Source organism: Lathamus discolor, chromosome 3 (assembly GCF_037157495.1).
Source record: "Lathamus discolor isolate bLatDis1 chromosome 3, bLatDis1.hap1, whole genome shotgun sequence".
NCBI classification, from domain to species: Eukaryota; Metazoa; Chordata; class Aves; order Psittaciformes; family Psittacidae; genus Lathamus; species Lathamus discolor.
In genome coordinates this window covers 10085359-10108874 of record NC_088886.1, presented here as the reverse complement: position 1 = coordinate 10108874, position 23516 = coordinate 10085359, and the positions used below count along the sequence as shown (strand labels likewise).

The 23516-nt window shown below is 42.5% G+C and overlaps 1 protein-coding gene across 2 annotated transcripts in view; it reads right to left on the bottom strand.

The window, feature by feature from the left end:
* Nucleotides 1-1334: 1334 nt before the first annotated feature.
* Nucleotides 1335-23516, bottom strand: part of TRABD2B (TraB domain containing 2B) — a 293609-nt gene continuing 271427 nt past the window's right edge. The window contains exons 6-7 of one of the 2 annotated variants that reach the window (XM_065673393.1): nucleotides 22510-22779; nucleotides 1335-2252 (exon numbers count right to left, since the gene is read on the bottom strand). In XM_065673393.1, coding sequence (XP_065529465.1) covers nucleotides 2030-2252; nucleotides 22510-22779 — 493 coding nt within the window. In that variant the 3' untranslated portion in view covers nucleotides 1335-2029. Of the gene's footprint in view, nucleotides 2253-5358; nucleotides 5414-22509; nucleotides 22780-23516 lie in introns of those variants that run through there. The other variant, XM_065673395.1, reaches the window with a different exon arrangement.

The following is a 23516-nucleotide window of genomic DNA, read 5'->3' as shown; positions in this document are numbered from 1 at the left end:
ATCTAAAAGTATGCACAGGGCGTGCTTGAAGCTCACGTTTGGGGCAAAGCTCAAAGTTTTCCATTCACCCTTATCAACGGTTGTGCTTGATAAAAAATAAGGGTAGCTTATAGCAGTGTCTGCTGTATTCACTGAGACTGACCACAAACCTACACAACCTTCTGTCAGTATTTCAACATGGATTTAAATAAAACTATGTGCTTTTTGTTGTCTAATTATTTTTTAACCTACTTACATGAATTAACTGGTATGACAACAACCAAACCGTGAATCCTAAGCTATGTCTCACTGCAGACTTGAAGATTGCATGGAACCATCTGGAGTCCAGGCTGTAGGGCTGGTGGGAAACTGACATGATGGTTTTCAGTCAGCCTTTAATCGGTATTATTATAATCTGATATTTTTCCCAAGGTGAAAAAGCACTGCTTTTTCGTAAGTGTTGTGGTTTAAACCTGGCTGAACCCAGGACAGTAAGGAAAATGTTGCCTTGTATTTTTCTATTTTTCGAATCTTCTTTTTTAACTCCGATGTTTTCATCACATATTTAGGATTGTTGGTTTGTAGATGACCTAGAAAGAAAAACACTATTTCAACCAAAATTACTTCTCTGGTTGAAACTGTTGCATCCAAAGGGATTTTTTTCATAATGCTTTGTTGGGGGAAAAGAAAAAAATCAACCTTATTAAACAGCATAATAGTTTTTAAGATGGACACGGGTTTCTTCCCATATTCATCGCATTCATGAAAAGCAGCTGCTTTCAGTGAGTGTAAGGTGTCGTAAGTTTTCCATCTAAGTCAGTAGAGGTACCATAGGCTACAAAACACAGGAATGTTCTAGGTGTCTCCATACAGAGACACAGGGCTCATCTGACTCCTGTGCTCTCGAACAGATTGTGGAGAATTAACACAGGGGTTAATTTGGTTCCTGTGCTCTTGAACAGATTTTGGACAAGTCATAATTCAGCACGGAAATATCAGCTCTAAGCATCGCAATAGCAAGATGAAGAGGAATCTGTAGATGTTTTTTGCCCTCTGGGTTGTCCATCTGCATTAATACAAGTGGTTCAAAGTTCTACAGATTAATAGGGCACTACATCTTTATACCCTATAGACAGACCAAGTTCTATCCTCATTTACTCTGGGAAAGGTTCTAGGCTTGTGTTTATATAAAAAGAGGGAGAGAAGAAAATAATTCCAGTGGGAATATTACAGACTTCAAAAGCAATTTTTTATTAAGAAAAAAGGTGTCTTAATTTGTGTTAGCTAATGAATTAATCCCAGGGCAAAGAGGGAAATTGGTAATTTCCAAAGAAGTTAAATAGTTTAGTTAACAGCAGAATTTAGAGGGTTATCTTGACTAATGACTTATTAAGTCATATAAAAACAACTGGTATTTTAGGTCGTAGCAGCTAACGAGTTAGGAATGCACCTATTTTTCTAATGGGCATAGGCCACAGAGAGCAGGACCTTCTTCATTCAGTGTAAACTATGCTAATGAGATAAAAGAAAGTAAAATAAAGAAGTTTAGCAGAAATGTACTTATTGAACAGCTGCTGTAAAAGGTAACGTTTAAAGAAAGAAAGAAGGCATTCATTTGGTGTCAGTTCAGACATTTGTAGAGTTGTCAGAAAAAATATAGAAAATATTAATTTATCTGTTTCACCATCACTACTGATTAATAGGGATGTTATTAACATATACAACAAGAAAAATAAGTTTACCAGTCGAATAAATACATTTTTTCTTTTTCTTTTTTGTTTTCTTTTTTTCTTTATACGAACATGTGTATTTTACAAAACCCCATAGCACTATGGGAAATAAAGATCCTTCTACAAAAAGAAGATGTAAGTCAGTGTTACAATAAAGCTTTAGAGTTTCAAAATGTATCTGGGCAAAGAGACAAAATCAGCTAGAAGGCACTACTGAGTCACTGAGAAGGTCCAGATTGTAACTGTTGTCTTAACCTCCAATTCGTTCATAAATTATCTCTCTTCTCTATTCCAAGGGATTGCAAGTAATACTAATGTGGTCAGGAAGGCTGCAGTAGACTCAGGAGTAAAGGAGCTATGGCCACGCAGAGAAGAGAAGTTATTGATGGCCATAAAAGGCTGGCTGAAGCTGAGCTTGTAGGCTGAGGCTGGGATGGGCGATCTGAACGCGGTCTCTGATCCAGCTGGTTTGAAATCCAAATGGGAGGTTTGACTGTGATGTAGCCATTGGTTATCCTGATATAGGAAGGCAACGTGGTGGTGCTAAGAGAAAACACAAGAGAAGGAAATTAAATTCTGTGAGCTGTCACTCTATGCAGTAGTAACAACAATGACAATCACCATTATTATTATTGTTTGCATGCATTAGACATGCAGGGAGAGCCCCAGGGGCTACTAAGTGTGATGATCTAGAAACAGCTCTGATTCAGGATGCCCCTCAGCTTCAGCCTGTTGCTAGAATACAGCCAAAGGAGGCATCACTCTTGATATGTCTAACATACTGCATTCATTTTTTTTTAAGCATTACTGGCCAGCATCAGAGACTGTGATAAACATATCTTTATGCTGACTCAAGATGACATCATTCTTATGTTCTTAGGTACCTTCTTGCCACCAAAGGTCTCAAAATTAGTCATGTCCCAGAGACATGTCTGTCTGACCATGAACTGGATGCTAAGTACAGGAGGGGATACAGAACATGCCCTTTCCCTGTTTCACAAGCCATAAAGAACTGCTCAGGATCCCCTTCCACAACTGATAAGCTTGAGTACAGGAGACAAAGCAGCTTCATCTCTTTTCTCCTGGCTTTCAACCATTTTGAATTAAATCACAATGCCAGAATCAAACTCAGTGTGAGGTTTCCCTGTGCATTTGCTTCAACAGTGGTACGATTGCTTATTGATTGTAGCTTGAGTTAGTACTTTGATTTGAATTTGCAGGTTGGAATTCATCATGATTCCCATGACACTGTAGGTCAAAAAGGTCCATTTACAATTGATTTGAAAGTTTTAAGTTGTAATCTCCATTTCATAAAATGCTTCCACTGCATCCATTACTGGATGATCCATAATCCACCAGTTGTCACAGAACAGCACAACCAAACATGCAAAATGCGCAAGGTGGATTCTGGACTTAAAAACAAGGCATTCTGCTGTGAAGCAATGACAGAAAAGACAGGTTCCCCTCAAAACAAGACATGACACTAATACCTGCAGATTTTCTTGTGTTACTTTATGAATCTTCCATAAAAAGGATCTGGAGGCACTGAAAATGACTGCCAAATAATTCCTTATGAGATAAGAAGCTATGCAGTTTTCTAAATAATTAGCTATGGTATCTGAGATCCTGACCTTGGAAGAAAAAGGCTGCATCTTGCCTAGTATCAGATAAAAGGAACAATACCTTGCTCCAGAATCACACACAGTAATAGGATTTAGTAGCATCGAAAGCTTTTGGTTTTTTTCTGTCTAAGCAATACCAAAGAGGGCTTTTAGCTCAGATGCTTCAAATGTGTTCAGTCAATCACAAAGTGTGAAGAGATCTGAGTCCATCCAGAACAGTAAATGCTGGTAAATACACACCCATGTGGGTCTACATCAAATCCAATAGTCAATCACTGCACATTACACTTTACACTGGGTTTGGGGATAATTAAATTCATTTTTTCCCTCAACCTTTATACTGTCACCACATCTGGGTGGGATAGTTGTTCTGTAGCTAGAAGTGATCTTAACTAATGTACAATGAATAACAGTAAAAAACCCAGGCAGCCTTGAATTAAAGACACGGGAATTACTTCATGGGAGTAGATGATCCATCTAACTAGTATTAGAACTTTGACAGTAAGAAGTGGTGCTTGCTCCAGAGGAACAAATTGCTGTAAACAGAGAATTCTGAAATCAAGCCTTGCTGGAGAAAGCTCTTATCTAAACTCCTAGGGTGAGCTGTTGGTTTATGTCTTGAACTGATGATGCAAGACACACAGCTTTAGAGCTTCTTCTGTACTGCATCAAAACTACTGCAGTCACTTAATACAAAGAGTTGATTTGGGATAAGCTGATGCTGCTGTTTAAAACTGGTCCAGCTTTTTTGAGCAGCTAATTTAGCGCTCTCAAGGATGATACCAGATTAGGCACTCTATATCCAAGCTCCAGTGGTATATGCAATGTAAGTACGAATGGTCTTTCTACAGTGAATACAAAGCATCATTAAAGCATATTTCTAAGAAAATTAGGTACTAAATGCGCTGTGTAATTCAACAGAAATGTAGTCACGCTCCAGCTTCTGATCCAGATCTCATTTATCCTGCTGAGTGATGCTGTGGTACACAGACCTACCAACACTGACCTTGGGATCACAGCTTCAGGGGTTTTCCCCAGTACCAGTTTTCCCTAAGGTAAGTGTGGGTAGGTGCTTGTACTCATCTTTTCGTTACTGTTTGTCATTTTACAGAACTACATCGTTTAACCCTAAATTAAATTTTAAACAGCAAGAAGGGTCTGTTTTTCAATGTCAATTTAAAAAACACTTCCAAAATGCCATTCAGACTTGCAGTTGCTGTATCCTGCTTCTGACACATTCTCTAGGCTTGATCCTCCAGTGAGATGACTGAAATGTTCCTTGTGCAAACTGCCTTTCTGCACCTAAGGGATGCACTGTGTGAGATGCTCAGTGGGGGACGCAAGCTGGCCAGGGAAACCCTGAAAGAATCATGAGCCCATTTATCAGCCAACTGCATCTATGCGCTTCCTAAAGCAGCCTTAAATCAACATTTTACACTTCAATATGATGTTCCCATTTTATAGTCAACTGCCAGAACCATATTATTATTATTATTATTATTATTATTATTATTATTATTATTATTATTATTATTATTATTATTATTATTTCTGCCCTGAAAGCAGGTACTTTTGGAGGGAACAACCACCCCACTCCCCATTTACTTACAAGACCTGAAAGTCCTGAGAATTTTTGACCATCCTTCTCCTCAGTGAGGTAATTTTCTGTTTTCAAGACATTTGATTTCTATAAGGTGTCTTTGTCAAGATAAAAGGCTGTTAGGTGGGGGTGCTTGTTTTTAAGAAATCCTTCAGTGCTTTATAAGAGAAGAACAGTGTGTTTCCATTAATGTGTACAAAGCACGCTAATAGCAAATGAATCACAGTTTATCCATGTAAGACATTTTCTCAAATGCAACTCTACTTCTAGCCAACTGCCAGCGTGGTTTAGAGGTATTTCAAGAGAATGATCTGTGCTATGATCAAATGCTACAAGACTCCTTGTAAAACCTCTGGTCTAAGTTTGTGAATAGGCTGTTTCTACACTGAACGGGAAGAGAAACCTCTCCAGAAGGTGATCCACCTCATTCCAGCGCAGGTCTCTAGGGGGGGCACTTACTCTTGCTTCGGGTCCTTATCTTCCTAGGGATTACAGAGACAGCCAGGTTAGATTACAACCTAATCTTAGAGGTGGCTCTGGTGTCAGGAGATAACTTCTCCAAACTTCCTGTGAGCATGTCTGGTTGTGCATATAGGATCTCACTGACCCTCATCCTTCCCTAAGGACGAAAGCAGCAGCAGCCCCCTGAACTCAACTGGAAACCTTCCACTGTCCTCAAGGAAGTTTTGAGCATTCCTGAAATGAACGTAGAGAGTAATATAAATCACTCACAAATCTGAGGGATAATAATCTAAACTATTATCATGCCTTCCCTTGCCAGCTCAGGATATTCTGCATTTCAGTCTTTCGTGTCTGATAAAAATATCTTTAACAAAACATTCCACACGATCCGTGGTGAACAGGCAACCACTGGTTCCTCTGTTCATACCTCTCTTTTTTGCTTCTGTGTATGGGATCGTTTTAAGAATTTGGAAGGCTCCAGGTATCTTTTAGCCAAATGACCTGCAGTATCATATTCATGAGCTTGTACTTTTGATCAGATTTTCAAATCAGTGCATTAGTCATACATTGTCTTAATATCATTAGGACGTGTAAAACTTTCCCCAGAAACAGGGCCTCAGGCACAGGCTTTGTCAACAGACCCTACTGAATCCAATTACATGATTCAAGTTCTCTATGCTGGGGGCATGCTGGAGCACCTCCATGATTTGGGAGCACTTTAAAACTGGAAAATAAAACAAACACACATGCAACCCTTCGGGGGAACTTCTGCTCTGGTTTAGCTTGTGACGACTTTGCAAGAAGCTCACAGACTAATTTTTAGCATGACTTGGTTTATTCGTATAAGCAAAGCTCATCTGACCACATGTGGTACAATGGCAGAAGATAGGGCCAAGGGGGGCTTTCTGGACCATCTGTCCCAAAGACAGGAGCAAGATCTAAACCTCCTCACATTTACGTGTAATCCAGTCTCAAAGAAACCCTATGTGGAAAAGACAGCAATTCCAGAGTCTCTGCAGACATCTATTCCGGCATTTCACCACTCCTGACGCCCAGAATTACTGCCTGACGCTTCACCAATCATCTCCCTTGCTACAGTGCAAGTCTGTGACTTCCCCTGTCCCCATGGACAGGGTTATTCCTTTCTTCTTCTCAGCATCCCTTCATGTGTTTTGAAGACTTAACCATGTTTCACCCCAGTTTTCTCTCCTTTAAACAGTTTCCTCTGCCTTTCTTTGCAAGCCCTCAGGTTCCTTCCCTCATCCTTTCATCCGCTCTCCTCTGGCTCTGCCTAATTGCTCAGTGTTCACTGGAGTGAGACAGATGCCCCAAACTGGGAACAGTAGGTCTAGCTGAGATATGTGCTTTGTGCAGTAGGTACCACTGCTTCTTTATTTGAAGAGCAGAAGTGCATGAAAAACATGCAATCTGAAGGAACATGGTCTTTTCACCACTCTTAACCCTTAAAGTCCAAACTGCCTTTATGGTAACTGTTCTGAAGCTCCTGGAAAACTGATGGTGCCCTGAGGCAGTGAGGATTGACCGAATAATGGTGGTATTTCCATGCATTTTTAATCTGGTGCCTTGCCTCAGTACAAACATGGGTTTCTGTTCAGGGAGGAGGAAGTGACCCCTTCAAGCAGAACTTACAAAGTGTTTGGGGATTTTTCTGGATCAAAGGAACTACATAAACACATGACAACTATTTTTAATAAATGTAAACAAATGTGGACTGAGACAGCCTTTCTTACAATAGCATCTGATGAAAGAAGCTTATCAGGACAACGTGCCAGCAGAGATTGAACCCTGAAAAAACACGTGTTTCAATTGAATTGCCTAGAGAGCTAGTAAACTGAAAGAAAACTTTAGAGTAAATACAATAATGGCTGTTTTGCATTTCTGATTTGATGTTAACCTTATGATGGTTACGGGTTTCTTAAGTGATAGTAAGCATATGCTTCCTGTTTCTTTTCAAACAAATTTTGCCCTATTCCCCCCACCCTTTCATTTAATGAACAGATGTGAGAGGAGTTGATCACATTATTTTTCTGGTGATCAAAAATAATGTTCTGCTAGTGAAGACAATTATTCCTGGAACTAACCAGACCTATTTATGTCACCAGAATTTATCCATCAAGACTTGAAAAATACATCTGCTCTGGGACCAACCCGTTGCAGTGTGTAAACAAGCTGGCTGGAAACAAGTCTGACCACAGGTATGAGAGAAAAGAATAGGTGCTCAACTAAGATGAAAAGGAATATGTTGGGGACGGGGGGGGGGAATTACACTAGAAATAACTCACAAGGATTTAACCATAAGAGTAACCTCTTACAGGGAATGTGAAGTCTCTACCTCCTGGAATTTTCATGTTATTATTTAATGTGTCTGTTACATAATGGACATATTTCTATGAAATAAATATGAATTTTTCAGGTTATTATTTAATATGTCCATATGGACATCCCATGAAGGTATTCTTTAGATCAGCATAAGCTCCATCCCCCCAGGCTCCATCTTTCCATCACTGACTTCTTTACGGACACTGTCCTTGCAGCCTGAGGGATAAATCCTGCAGGGTGCTGAGTCTCTGGGTCTCAAACTAGCAGGATGCTAAGTGCTGCAAGCACATGAGTTCTTCCAGCAAGGCTAGTATTCACATACCTACAACTCAGCACGTCCTGAGGTCCTCTGTAGGAACAAGGCCAAGAGGCTCATGCTCTCGCAAGGTTCAGTTCATTAAAAAGAAACAATAATCCAACCTGGATCTGATTAAGGAATCCAGAGGATTGGACCAGAGGAGGCCACTGCTTATTTGCAGTAGTGTAGTAAACTGCCTTTGCATGTCTGAACAAGTAACCAGTATCACACGCTGGTTTGTGGCCAATGGGATTAGCCACAAAAAAGAAGAGCCTTATCTCTACTATTTTCCCTTTACCCCAAGGTTATTGGGAGCCCAGATCTATGGCCATTTCCCACACCAAACGAGGAGCATTTCAACAACCTGTCGCTGTTGATCTGAGCTTTCCTTCTGATGAGATTCAAATGGGAACCATCTTTCCACCTGAGAGGAATGTCAAGCTCTGATCCTACCTTATTTCAATGCTTCGGTTCTTCTGGAGACTGACAGCAAGCAGTTCCTCTCCTTAAAGTGGGCACCAGTGAGCCTCTGACCCCAGTGGAGAGGCAGAGGGCAATGCATGTTTGCAGATACAGGTCTGCTCCTCCAGCCCTACTCTTTGTTAGGACCATGTCTGCCATGGCTTATCTCTAGGAAAAAGGAGAGGATACTGAAGGAAAGAGGGAAAGGGAAGCACAAGTTTCACCAGGCGTTGGCTGTGAAAGGGCAGAAAGCTGTGAACTATCATGCCAGGACCCTCGGTCACACTGTCACTGTGTACTGAAGTGCAGAAAGGGGGTGGTGGTGAGCAGGACACTGCACACAAGGATGGAATGCTTGGGGAGTTCAAGGGAAGTGATGTGAGGCACCTTCACTTCCTGAACGTGCAGGACCCAGGCTGTCAGCAGCACGTGCAGAAGGTGCCATCAGAGAGTCTAGGGCAGTCCTTCAGATGCCCTGGTCTTTAGCAGGGTTTAAAGGATGAGATCACTGTAGCTATGTCAGATGCAGGCTTGTAGGCAGAGCTATTCTGTTGTGTTCATGAGGAACAAAACGTCTCCAGAGGACAATCCTTTCCCCCCAAAGGCATGTCTCTAAGGTGGGTGAGATGAGCTGCTTCTGAAGATCTCTATCTCTGGAATTCAGGTCTCCTGAACCCCAGCCAAGCTCTTGCCCCGGTGAGAGCTTTGACGGGTAAGGATTGGTTCCTAAACTGGGATGGGGCCACAGGGTGGGGAAGAGGAAAACTGCTGATTCTGCAATGAAAAAAAGCAGTAGCTGGTGGGGACGCAGCTCCCCTCTATGGTAGTGTAGTAGCCCCCCAACCACAGGCATGGCAGGACAGCAGCCTGCCCTCTTTGGGGTCTTGGCTCTGAGTGACATGAAGGAGGAGAAGGTGGCTCACTTGGATCAGGGTCTCGAGGGAGGCCATAATGGTGTAAGCAGGAGGAGGCTCAACACTGAAATGCAGCTGGGAGATTTGATTTTCACCCCTGTGTCACCCACCGAGCAACCATCAAAACCGTGTTAAATTGCTTCACTTCTATCACTCCCCTGACTCTGATTTGAGTCAAGACCCTGAAGCGTTAGCATGACACCAGCAGCATTAACCCAAAGTGAAGTGTTTTGCAGGCTCTCACTGTGATTTGCAGCTCCTGATTGCCTGGGCCACCTGCAAAATACCTCCATGATGTCAAATTCAGCCCCCAGTGACACCAGCCTGCAGTGAGGCTGAGCACTACAGGAACATCCCAAAGGTGCGCTGTTATGGCAAAGTGTGTTATTTGCTGTGGGGCCAGAGGAAGAAATGGGGATGGGGATGGGATGGAAGGGAAGGCAAGGTACAGGATAGGGGCAATGGAGACTGCTGCATCAGAGACAGGGGTAAGAGCAGCAGTTTGCTGTCACAGCAATGCAGCCTGGAGGTCCCCCAGGCATGGGGATATGGTGACGTGAAGGTGGACATGAGGATGCATCTAGCAGGTAGGGAAAGAGCAGGTGAGAAACAACTCCAGCACAGCCCAAGGGTCCTTTTCTGAAGTGAACTTCCAGCATGCAGGAATGTTTCCTGCACCTCACAATCAGGCACACCTTTCCCCTATCCCCAGAGGAGGCTGTGTATGGCCCTTTTCAGCCTCCTGCCCTAAAGTCCGTCAGGAAACCTTGCAAATACAAGTCCTGAACCCAAACATGTGGCAGTGGCAGAATCAGGCCCTCCACTCCTTTCCAGACAACTGCAGAATGGTGTAAAAACACAGAGCGTTGTAAAAACCAATAACCTTTGAAGCACACCCTCTGAGTAATTACCCCATTCCCATTTAATGACTTAAAGATGTTATATTCCTCTCTGATTTGGCAACAACAAAGATTTCGACCTTATTAAAACCAGCCCATCAGGAAACTACATGTCATCCTTTTAAAAAAAGGAAAAAAAAGAGGGGAAAAAAATTCTTTCAAATCCCTGTGAACAGTAATTCAAGATACTGTAGCTGAAGACCCATGATTTGTTGCAGAGTGTCTGGGTGGTCCTGAGGCAGGAGATGACAACATTAGCTCTTTCCTTTGCCCTTCTAAGAAATGCTTTGATGATTCTCTAATATCCTAAGAATATCCCCTTGCGATTCTGCACTGGGACGAGGCAATCACAGAGCCGGGATAATGCATCCCAGTTTTACCCAGGGCCTGGCCCTTGCTAAGATGGGATAGCTCAGAGCCCTTTGTTTCACCAGTTCTGCACTGACATCTGAGCCAGGATGTGTCCATGATAGTCTAAATAGTGATGTGGGCTCAAAAACATCCACAAACCCCCCACCCACCGCACACATCTGGCTGCGTACCTGATTTGTATGTGCAATTAAGGCACTCATCATCACCGCTCAAGTAACCAAGTGCTCGTTTCACTGGTCCTTGGACAGATAATGATTGCAGTTCTTACAGCCAAAGTAAGCAAGAACATCAAGGGTGCATACACAGATGGGCTTTGTATTGTAAAAGTCTTGCCAGCGATGCAAGATGTGAAGATTTTTGAGTAACCTGTTGATATACAACATGTAAAGAGTTCACTTGATGGTGCTGCAATCAGGTGGTTTTGAACCAGGTCCCAAGCATGAGCAGAATAGCTACCTTTTATCTGTATTATGCCAACAGTCTGCTCTCCCCAGTACAGCCCCACATGCAAAACGATTCACATTTTTTGGAGTGGTCAAAGTCATAATCCGTATTTTATGTCTTGGGCTCAACCTTTCAATTAATTAGAACCAGTGTGACTCGATCTGCCCTCTCCTATGTGCACCCAAGTGTTTGTTTGGCACTGTGTGGGCCCTATGGCTCAAATACGTTTTGCAGATGCAAAGAATTAACCATGCATGTTTAGATGTGCTTGGGGAACACATACATTCATAGAGACGTATATAGCTGACCCTGTCACTTTCTTGTTAAACACTGTAAAAGGTATCAACTTTCCCCTCTAGATTTTAAAATTATTTAGAATAGGCAATAGTGGGGAAATACCTAAAATATCCTGACAAATAGTTTTCTCCAAGACACACAACTATTTCAACTAAGAAGACGCCTGTGCAATGTATTAAAGAACAGAATGAACAACACAAATATAAACTGACTTAAACGGATGTCCAATATACTACATTTTTCCATTTGATTTTAGTTTTCGTTTCCCGTCTCCCTGTTCTTTTTCCATCCCTATGTAAGTTTTTCTCTCCGCTTAGTCTCTATCGCATTTTTCTCTCTAATTCACTGGGCTCACTTTCCTGCTTGTATTTTTCCAGAGTCTCACTCAGTAGGAAGAATTAAGATAGGGTCAGATCTTTGAACCTGTTATTTGGAGCAGGATTAAGTTCAAGCTTGTTCCACTGAACAAAAGCACTGGCTTCTTTTCCTTTCCAACAGACTCAGTTGCAAAATGGAGGAAGGTTCATAGGGCACATCTACCAGGCAGAAATGCCAAGGACATCAAGCTGCTTCATTGCCTTCAAGGTTTGGGTTCCTCCTGCTGCTTGCAAAGCAACTACAGCGATACCAGCCATAGCACAAACTCCTGCCCAAGCACTTCCAAACCATATGACAACCTGGTCATGAAAAGCTGCCTGCTGTCCTGTGGGACTGGGAAGGCTGCAAAACCTGGATGTCAGAACCTGGATCCTGAAGTGTCCCTGCTGAACTGAGCTTCTGTGAACACCCTTTGCACCATGTCCCTCCATGCTACTGCTAACGTGAGGCATCCCTCACACCCAGCAGCTAACAGGCTTGGCTCCCTCGCTTTCCCCCATCATGGGCTCAGGTCCCAGGTATAATGCTTACTTTGTTCAGTTAAGTTATTCAGGAATTGTAAGGAGGGGATGTGAGTGAAGTCGGAATTTGGCCTGGCATTTTCATAATTGCAGGAACCCAGCTTTTCTAGCATTAAAACCACATGAATTTAAATAAATGCTACTTCTCCCTCATCCCAGTGAGTAACTGGACTTAGACTACAGCCGCCCTTTGGAGTCCTGCTGGGTTTTCAGCACATAGTGCATCCCATCCTGCTGGGGCTGTCAGAGAATCAGATTTCCTCCTGCTTCACTCTACAACAAATCTGTCTTCTTAGATAAACCCACTACCACAAAATAACTGTGGTAAACCCCTCATAAACTAACTGCCCACCACAACAGTAATGTCATCTTCCTCCCTGTCATACTCTTCTTCACTTAATTTCACAGGGTGTGACACTCACTAGTCAGAAGGCGAATAGCAGAACTAGAAGTAAATCCTACATCCCTTATCCGATTCCTCTGGGCTGGCATTGACACTGTTGTGTGTTTGCATTTCCACTGAATTTTAAAGGCATTTCTTTTTTGTTACGGTAACTCACTGAAAGAGGAAGTTTTTGACATTTTTATGGATTTTATGTAGCTCTGGTAAGTCTAGAACTTTACCTTGAGGAACAGCAGGTCTGCGATCCTTCACTGCTTAGATACTGCTGGATATGGCTATCACTCAAATATACAGTTAAGTCCAGCTTAAGGTTGTAGCGTTTGCGAAGAAGGTTTGTTCTGGCTTTTAGGTGGTAACTGATCTCCTAACACATCTGTGTATCCCTAGGGCAGAGAGGCAGACAGCCATCAACACAGCAAGCAGTGTCCTTTCAGAGGTTCCATCTTCAACCCAAACCCAGCTTTTCTGCTGACTCTATCAACTCTTCTCCCTCACAGGTGGAGTGCAAGGAGAAGCCATGGCACAGATGGGTCTCTGCTGCTTCCATAGCCTGAGCAGTGGGGGAATGACTTGCTGCTGCCTCCAACAGCTCCAGACCCTGGAGAGGGACTTTTAACAAGGGCATGTACTAACAGAACAAGGGGGAACGACTTTAAATGTTAAGAGGGTAGATTTTAGACTTAGATTAGAAAGAAATTCTCTACTGTGAGGGTTCTGAGGCACTGGCACAGGGTGCCCAGAGAAGCTGTGGCTGCCCCATCCCTGGCAGTGTTCAAGGCCAGGTTGAACACAGGGGCTTGGAGCAACCTGCCGTAGTGGAAGGTATCCCTGCCCGTGGCAGGGGGTTGGAACTGGATGAGCTTTAAGGTCCCTTCCAACCCAAACCATCCTATGATTCTATGAAACCTCATGTGCACAAGGGTCCAATCTCCCTAAGGGGTCAGTGCTGGCTGTACCAGTGTAGGGAGCAATTCAATTCACTCTGAAGGTGGAAACAACTACATTTTGTCAGCTGAGTAGTGCTGTAAGTTGGGAGTCTGAACGTGGAGCTGGCCACCATCCTGCTCGATAGGGAAAACACACTTGCTGAAGGTAAAAATCTGCATCAAGAACGGCAATTTAGGGAGCACAGGTGCTTTACTATCCACTGCTGTGTTTAAGGAATCCAGCTCACTCTGGGCATGAGCCCACTCAGCACTTTTTACAGTGTCTGCAAGTGCAGTCAGCCTTGCAAGTATAACACAAACCACACTCTTCACCCACCCCAAACAGCAGGGTAGAAGTGCTACCGTGTATTGAATTTTCTCTGCCTGTTGAACCAGACAACTTATTTTTCAGCTGAGTGAACACAAAGAGTTTTGTAGAGCTGTGTTAAAGTGCATTTTCAGATGTAGAGGAATTCCCTTTACCTGAGGGTACTCAGTGCATTTTCCCTTATCTATTTGATGGGAGCCAGAAATAGGTTATTTTTGGTGTGCGATAGACAATATGCCATGAGGAGTCATAGCTAAAGGCTCCAAGGAGCCAATCCTTGCAACATCTGGCTAGGATAACCCTGGATATGGAAAATATAAATGTCAAGGCTTATATTTATAAATTGGAAGGGCCATGACGACATCTGCTAACAAGCTTTCTTCCAGAGCCCATTTGCTGTACATGGTTATTCACAGGCAACAATAAACATGTGCATGGATCACATGCGCGGTCTGCCCTTCCTTTTAGTTGCCGAAGGAACACACGCTCCAGTAACGCACAAATGGTCTGTTCTCACAACACAGAAATACAAGTGTTTGCAAACCTCACAGCAAAGCTCTTGCATACCAGACCACAGTGGGACACACTGCTGGAACAGACTAAAAATAGCTGGAGAATAAGCCTTGCATTAACACAGAAGATAGTCAAACCCACTTAGTGTTAACTCTTGCGGTGGAATAAGTGCCCTCCTTTTTTGCCTCGCTCCACAGGGGACACTTTGTACTATAGGTCCGGTCCTGAAACCTTGTTTTTATGACTGACTAGTTACGGATGGGAATCTCAAGGCTTACATAGAGTCTAATCTATTCAATCATGGTAGCTTAATATGGACATTAAAACAAGCTATAGGTAAAATAAACTTGCTTCAACATTTATATCCACAGGAACCTTTTCTCCAGCTTATATGCCAACTCTAAGTGCACTTCTGAGAAATAAATGAGAAATATAAAGTGACCCAATGCATAAACATAAAGGTTTCGCTAACAACTTATTGTAGGTTTCTTTGCCCCTATTAGGTCCCCAACACTCCTGGAACTGGCCACCATCACAAAGACTGCCCATGACGCTGCCAAGTTGTCAAGAGAAGGAAAAGCATCAGCAGAAAGAGCCTGGGCTGCTTTATGATGTTCATGAATTTAGCAAAGAATAAATGGAGCAAATTCTGTCTTGTGCAGTCTGCAGTGCCCTTGGTTACACATGCATCTGTGTGAAAATAGCAGGAAAAGCAAAGAAGATGAAATAACATGGAGGAGATCCACCTCCTGGTTAAAAAAATGAAGAACAATGCCTAGCTATGCCTCCTACCTGCTGCAGTCTGTGGCAACGCCAGATGACAATGATATGGTAGCTACAAGTGAGACATGCCCCATCTCAAAAATGTTCTGCTGGAGACTGCTATAAGCTTCAAAAGCCCACGCTTTCATTGGCATGGACTGACTGCAAAGTGAAGTGCAGTGTTTGCAGGATCACCACTTCCTGCAAGGTGAGCTCAGAGAGGCAGACGTTGAGTGCAGAGGTTTGGGGATGAAGTCGGAGATGCTGGAGTGGTCCTTTCCTACTCCTTGCTCCTGGGCTCCAGCCAAATTCATGCAGCCAGAGTTAAAAAGGGCAGATCAAATGAGTATTGGAGAAAGAGAAAAATTGAGCAGAAAATAGAGAATCATGGAACTGAAAAGTTAACAGGTTATCCAAAATAAAGAGGAGTCCTGGCACTGCATGTGGAAATGAGACTGCACTGGCTGAGAAACAGTGGAACAAGTGGGGATGTGCATCGCAGAGAAGGATATTATCATAACTCAGCAGCTGCTCCTTGTTGAAATTGAATCCTAAGCAAACATTTTGTTTGTGCTGCAACAGACAGATCTTAGGCTGCTTAAAAAGCTAGCAATGGTATGGCTACGTTCAGCCCAAGTCAGAAATACAGCAAACTGGGGCAGCTATAAATATATAATACAGATTAGCTTTACTCAACACATCCCAAATGAAAAGTAGAAAACAAGAAAGGAAGAGAAAGCTCTTAATAGGTTCCATAAAACATCCTGCACTGTATTTTCAATCTTAATCAGCATTGAGGAGGAAGGAGCAGAAAGCGCTCTTGGATAACCAGTGCTGAAAAATACCTCACTGTTCAAAAATCCAGGCTTTTGTGTGCTCCAGTTTTGTTACTTGCTCGCCTTCAAAAATATGGATTTAATATCCATGATGGATTTAAATTTCATGAAAACAAAATGCCTAATGCATTACCAATAATTTAGCTTTACGAAATAAACCTAAAATCTATACACAAATCATGTCCCTATTTCCAAGAGACTCCCGTGTTGTTTTACCTCTAACAATTTTATTTTCAGGTATTTATAGCTTTCATTAAAACAGGGTTTGCATATTGTTTTGTATTAATTGTTCATACTGATGGTGACACACTGAAGCAATAGTGAAGGTAAATATGCAAGGCTTCTGCTTATTTTGTTGTAAGTTTATCTGTGCTCCTTTCATCACACATTACAGAGAACAACCACAGAACAAAGTAAAACATACCGATCTTCTTGTGTGTCTAGCAGGTGAAAGCGTGGCTTCACATCTTTTCAGCCCCATCTCAAGGATAACAAACGAACTCCTTGACTTTACAAGGGGAAAGAAGTTATCTCTCACAGCCAGCTGACAGGGAGGGTCTATTAGCATGGAGACGCTAGGGTTTTAGACATGAACGTCGGGACTTCCCATCCGTTACTGTGATGTACGAGAGAGTTGTGTGCTGAGCCCAGGCTTCACAGCTTTAATTAATACATTCTGTGCACTCTGACCAACCTGATAATCCAAGAAGCCTCAATAAAAACCATCTAGGGAGGGAGGATATGTCATCACTGTATCATATGTTACAGTCAGGAGATTTACCTCATTTATACTGCACTAAGTTATATCGTGCTGTTATTTTACTTCTACTAGAGGGCTTGTGTACTTGGGGCTGTGCAAAGGGCACGATGAAAAGAGCTGCCAATGTTAGTGCTCGTTTAAAGGAGGCATCAAGCCATCTGCTCATTTTAAAGGGGGATCTAATGGAAACAGTAAGAAACTCTGAAGGGGAAAATGGAGTATTTCCCACGCTTTTCTCTCTGCTCAGAAGGAGCTGAGGATATCCTTCACAGAAGCAAGAGAAGCATGCAGCACTGGGAGAGAGGAGGACCAACAGAACCACCGCTTCACTGCCTAAAATACCCTTTTCTGGCCACTATATTCACCAGAGTTTATAAAAAAATGGGCAACCTAGGAACAGATTTTATGCCAGTTCACAATACCAAGGTTCGGCTTCCACTGAGCAACCAAGAGGGAGCATTTGCCCAGGAGGTGTTTTGAGACCACTCAGCATGACAGAAGGGTCTTGTACCAAAGCTGTCAAACCATGAGATTTTCTGATGAGCAGGTATTTGTATGCATGCCCTAGAGATTAGGGGGAGTCACAGATAGGGACTGTGATGATGAAAGTTTCCCCAGCAGGAAATCCTGCCAGGAGAACAGCAAAGGAAATGGTACACAGAAGTGATGGAGGAAGGGGGCCACGAAACACAACTGAGTCCCAAACAGCAATGAGGTGTGACAAGGAAGGGAAGGTGGGCTCCAACACACCTATGCTCCCACTGTTCCTGGCTGCTAGAGCGGCTGCTTTGGAAGCCAGGTTCATTATAATACATTAGAAACATCCTGAAGCTGCAGCCTAATCCTTGATTGAACACAGGGTAAATAAATGCAATGGTGGCAACTGTTTACTGAGCTCCCCATGAGCATGCACTCTCCAAGTAGTATCCTTACCAGGGAGGCAGATAGAGTAATTTAAACAAACAAGGCCCCAGTGATGGAAATATCAAGCTCAAAGCTACCATATGGAGGGAAATCATCTGACCACAATTTACCTGTTAGACTTCAAAAGTGTCTAGGTCTCCTCTAAAGAAAAGCAGTCTTTCCTTTAATGAAGTTAAGTACTGTATTTCAGCACCGTGTGTTGTGAAAAGGAAGCAATTTGGATTCATTTACTGAAATCTACCTTTCAGATGCAGTTAAGTGAAATTAAAAGTTTGTCTGAGTTGACAGAGTTCTGTTTTCCATCACTGCATTGTCTTGAAAGAAAGGATAACAGGCTAAGTGCTTAAATTCCATCCAAACTGATAAGGTTCACTCTGTACAGACACACTTAGTGCAGTTTATTACACATTGTCTCCCTTCATCCATCACTGGTATAACTTCTTTAACCTAAAATAGCTGTTGCTTCCAAAAGAAATTAATATTTGTGATGTTACTGCATTCATCTGGGCTTGAATAGTCAGCACTGGGCTATCAGAGAAATGCCATTTCCAATGACAGAGGGAATTCATTTTGCTTCTCCCTAATGGTAGGTTTTGCAGGGCTGAGCTAAGCTTACCTCTGGGACAATAATTTCTTTTCTCTTCAGATAACAATTCTTTTCCTTTATTTTCTTTCCTATGTAAGTGAAGCAACTGTGTGTTCTCACTGTCTTTCCAAACATCATCCTCATACAAATCTCGTCCTTGGCAGTAGGAATGAGCCTCTGAATCTGCCCATTACATCCTCTCTAATTCTTTATTCCCACCACTGTATTTCTCTCTTTCCTATCCCCCAGATGCCATTGCTCATTCCAAACCTCACACCACCTGAAACACCCTCCCAGTTACTAACTTCTCTCCCTCCCTAATGGCCCCATAAGCTGTAATGCTCTACCCCAGCTGTTCTGGTCTGGTTTTGCTTGTAGCCTTTAAACGTTTGCCTGCTAGAACAAAGGTGCGATCCTGATCCTTTCCTCATGGACTACTCTGGAACATCACAGACATTTCTCTATTCTTTCAATTAACTGAACAGCTCATCCTAAAAAAGCCAGTGAATGATCTGTAATTAATTATTTATATTACAAGGGGAAGCTCAGCTAACACAGTGTCAACAGGAACAGTAACACACTGTGTATGCCAAACTGCAGCCTTTTAGCTCAAGGGTTCTGCCTCCCCTCCCTGCTGCCCCAGCTGGCTTTTGGCTACAGGAGCTAGCTCGGGTTTAAGTTTTGTCTAAGTTCAAATTCCTCCCAAAGACAGACTTCAGATCTGCATATTTCTGCAAAACCAAGTAGTTAAAGAAAAAAGTCCCGCTCTTTGAAATCTCTCGTTTAATTCTGATTCTTGAAAACCTGTTTCAAACACAAACTGCAGCCAGGCAGGACTTGTTCATTTTGTTTAGATTTTGGGGGAAGGAGGCAGAAGGGAGAGGAAACCACACATTTCATCAGCATTTTTTATTTTCTAATAGCCTTCAGTGTAGCCGATTACCCAGGAGATCAGCAAATCGTAGCTCTGTCAAAGACGGGGAGAAGAGAGAGCAGAAGCTTTCTCATCCTCCGCAGCAGTCCTAAACCTCCAACACACAAATCTAAACACCATGCACTCAGGGGTGCCAACTCAAATGCCTCAGCTGTTAAGACAGAACAAAAAGGAAAGGACAATCTCCAAGGTATAGCTGAAAGTAAATACCAATAATGATGTGTGACATTAAATGATGACTCATTTTTCACAAGGCCATTTCAGATTGTAGCTATAACCTCAGATCAGACCCGAACAACTCTGTGAGCTGAAGTCTTAGTGGAACCATTAATTATGGATTTCCTGGCTTTTATAGGTTGGAGTCAGACCTTTGATGTTCCTTTAAGATTGTTCTCCTGTGTTCATTTCCTTTGTTTCTGTGTTGGTAGCTTGAAAAAATACCCCAGGATTTCCATGGAAGTGTATGAGATAGCCCAGAAAGGCACAGTCTATAAAAGCCCTGCAATTCATGGCTCATAAAGTCCTCTAATCCACGGTCAATAAAGCTTTGGAAAAGAGCTGTATGAACCACAGTCCTTTCACAGTTCAATGAGGTTCATAGAAGAATCAATAATCTGGTTTAAATTCACCTGGATTTGTCCTCCACCTGTATATTTCTCTTTGACTTTTCATATTGAAAGGCAGTTCAAACAGATGAATTCTGGAGACCTCACATAGAAACTAAGCTGCAGCTTTCACACAAAAGCCATACAATGACCTAAATCTCTCCCTTTTGTCTCAAAGGTGAGTAAGTTTCAGGTGACAACAGGTGAGCTTAGGAAACTCAACCTGGAAGAAGAACCATTTGAAAATATGGGACCATAGCTCAAGGTAATATGCAGAGACTTCAGTCCATCTACCACATGGTAGACCCCAATTAAAATATACGCAAATGCACAATGGATCTATGGACAGGCTACAGCGTGAACTTCTAGTACACCAATTACCCATCAACAGTCTCACTGTTGAGTGCTGGTGAGCATTGTTGAGGCAACACAACAGACGTTCACATGCGCAGGTATCACTCCACTGCCTGTATTATTAGCCATCCTAGCTGCTTCTTCCCCAAAATGATCATGCTACAAAGCCTGGTGACAGGCTCACATTTCTGCTCTTTTCTTGCCAATCAGAAAGGAACCAGTTAGAGAGAACTCACTGCTTATTGTCTTGTGCAAGGTCCAGCTTGCAATTAATGCTGATGAAACCCAACTGCCAAAAGCACAATATGCAGCAGCTGGTTTATGAAAGTTGAGACCCCATCCAATTTATGGGGAAACCAGAGCTGGTTGTGAGTGTCTGATTTAGCTGAACACTTTGTATTTTTTGTTTTATTTTGTTTTGTTTCCAGGAAAACACCAGAAGTTACTCCAGAACTGCAGAATCACTAAAACCATCTGAAAGCACTAAGGCAGACTTCCCTTCTTCCAGCCTTTCCTCATTTCTAGGCCTGTGATCTTGCACTAATATCTCCCTGGGATCTTTCAGCAAGGCAGGCGACACACACTGTCTGGTTCATCACCCGCGTGGTGGGAGCGGAAACTTACGTTTCCTTATCCCAGTCTCCATCCTTGTGAAATGGAAGTAGAAGGATTAAAGGTTTGATTCAGATGAAATCTCACAGGAGCACAGCAAATAATTTAACTCTAACTAGGGAACTACCCTTCCAAATACTTTTCCTAGGGACATTTCTTACTGAACTAAAACCAGCATAAGGCATACAAGTCTACCAAAGCTATACAAGCACCACTGCTTTAAGTCTCCAGCTGCACATTTAAACAGCTATATCAGGCGCAATATCTAATATCATCTCTTGCTGGACAGGATGGGTGCAAGAGGATTGTCCCTAACTGCCAGGCTTCCGCCAGATCTATTTAAGCATCACACTTGCATGACATGTACGGTGAGCTGGACCAGACACCCATGTGAAATGCTAGGACATCATGGGACACCATGACTTAGCAGCCCCCAGGTAGAAGCAAGATAGAGAGGTCCTTCAAGGCAATCAACTATGTTGAACTAAATTAATTCATTAATTTATCCTCTGTGGAGAGGATTCAACCACTGAACACAATTTGGGAACAAAACACACAAATCCTTCTTACCAAGGCTGGCGTTAACCTCAGGAATTGCCTTACTATGTTAAGATTAACATGTACCACCTCAACAACAACCCTTACCTCACTCACTCTGAGAATACAAAAAAACTCTCAAAACACATGAGGCAAATTCTCCATTAAAAAGAATGATTAAAAAAAAAAAAAAAAAAAATCCCCAAACACAATAATGTGGATTTTTTTCCTTAGCAAAGGGAGACGCCTTTGAGATACGCTTTCATTTCACTAGCAAGGAACTTAGGTGCTATGAAAACGGGAATAACAGTAATGCTCAAAGACAATCATCACATGTACAGGCGAGCATCCAGTTCCCAATAGATTATTTATTCCTTTAACCTGTTAGGCTGTTTATCTGCCCATGACTTGGCCTGGATAAAGGCACTAAGAGCTTCCCCAGTTTTAGAGGTGGGACAATAAGTTGCCCAGGAATCCTAAAAACACACATTGAGAATCCCTGGTCAAACATGAAGGCTTTTATTCAAACACTGAATGGGAATTTTTAACCTTGGACCAAGATTGGAATGGCCATGGAAACATGCCTACCTCCATTCTCTTCACACAGAAGCCTGAGAGAAGTACTTACTTTTGCCTCAGTTTGCTGTTTTCAATGCAGTTTGAGATGTTAAAACATTTCAGCCCCAGATCACAGTTAATATTGAAAGTCAGGTATGTCAACAGAATGTTAAAGAATCCCAGGTTGGAAAATGGGCAAATCTTTGGGCTGAAAGCTGACAGCAAAGATTGGAAAATAATTACTGTGAGAAAGAGGGCGAGCACAGAATATTTTCCATTGCAATTTTTTACTCTGACAAATCTTTGTTTCTGCATATTTTAAATATTCTAAGCAATAGCTTTTTTTTTCTTTTACTTTTAGACCAAATGTGCCCAGCAGCCTTCTATCTAGTTCTTCATTAGGCTCCAAAACTCTCACCTCACTCCCTGTCTTTCCTGTTTAGCCTTTTGCTAATCCTCCTTACGATCTAATCACCAAGAGCTGGGATCTGTAAAGAGCAACCAGTTAGGAGACAGCAGGAAAAGGACAGGGTCCATAAAAGCTATGACTCACCTGTCTTCTATCCGAACCCAGAGGTCATTGAACTGCCTCTGGCGATGGTGTTTGTGCTGCTTCTTGTGCCATTTCTTCTGTCTGCCAAACTCTTCCAGCTGACTGATGCTATCTGGCAACAGGAGGTGAGGAGACAGGCTGTCTTCCTCATCCATCTGCAGCGGCTTCAGAGCAGGAGATGTCAGTGGGACCTGCTCAGATAGCTGGACAGCAGGCAGGGCTGTGGCTGAGGACCCTTCCAAGGCTGGGCTTGTCTTTGTCATCCTGGAACTGCAAAACACAACATTTAAACATTTGATGAGTGAGGCATCATGCTAAGAAAAATGAAAAGCAGAGGACTACACTCCTCGGTGGGTGCTAAGAAGGTATACAAGGAGAAAGGCTTTTCCTTTGGGCATCAACTAAAGACAACAGTGGCATTTCCTAGCAAGCTTTTAAATAAACACTAAAGTGAAAAAAAAAAAGAGGGGAAAAGCAGTTGATATGCTATTGTTTTCTGGCATTTTAATTACTTCTTACAGGCTTGAGAGCTTGTGTTAGGCATCAGTGTTACCTCCCCCACTGGGCTGAAGGTTAAATGGCAGAACTGTGACTCTGAGGGAAACAGGTACCTTAACAGAAGCAGATCTTATAGAATCATAGAACAGTTAGGGTTGGAAAAGACCTTAAGATCATCCAGTTCCAACCCCATGGGCAGGGACACCTCACACTAAAACACGTCACCCAAGGCTCTGTCCAAACCAGCCCTGAACATCTCAAACTGATGAGATACTAGTTCCTTTTTCTTTTTCAACTTTGGATATCATCTGTGGAAAACAAGTAATTGTTTTGACTGCAGCAGTAATTATGCTTGTTCATCTGAATTAGGAGTGGTGACAGGGAAGCTCAGACTGATGACAGAAGTATGGTCTAGTGGCTAGGCTGCTGGGATAGGTTATGGGAGACCTGAACTCTAGCACATTTTGTACAACAAAGAAATGAAGCAGAAAAGATGGTCAATGACTTGT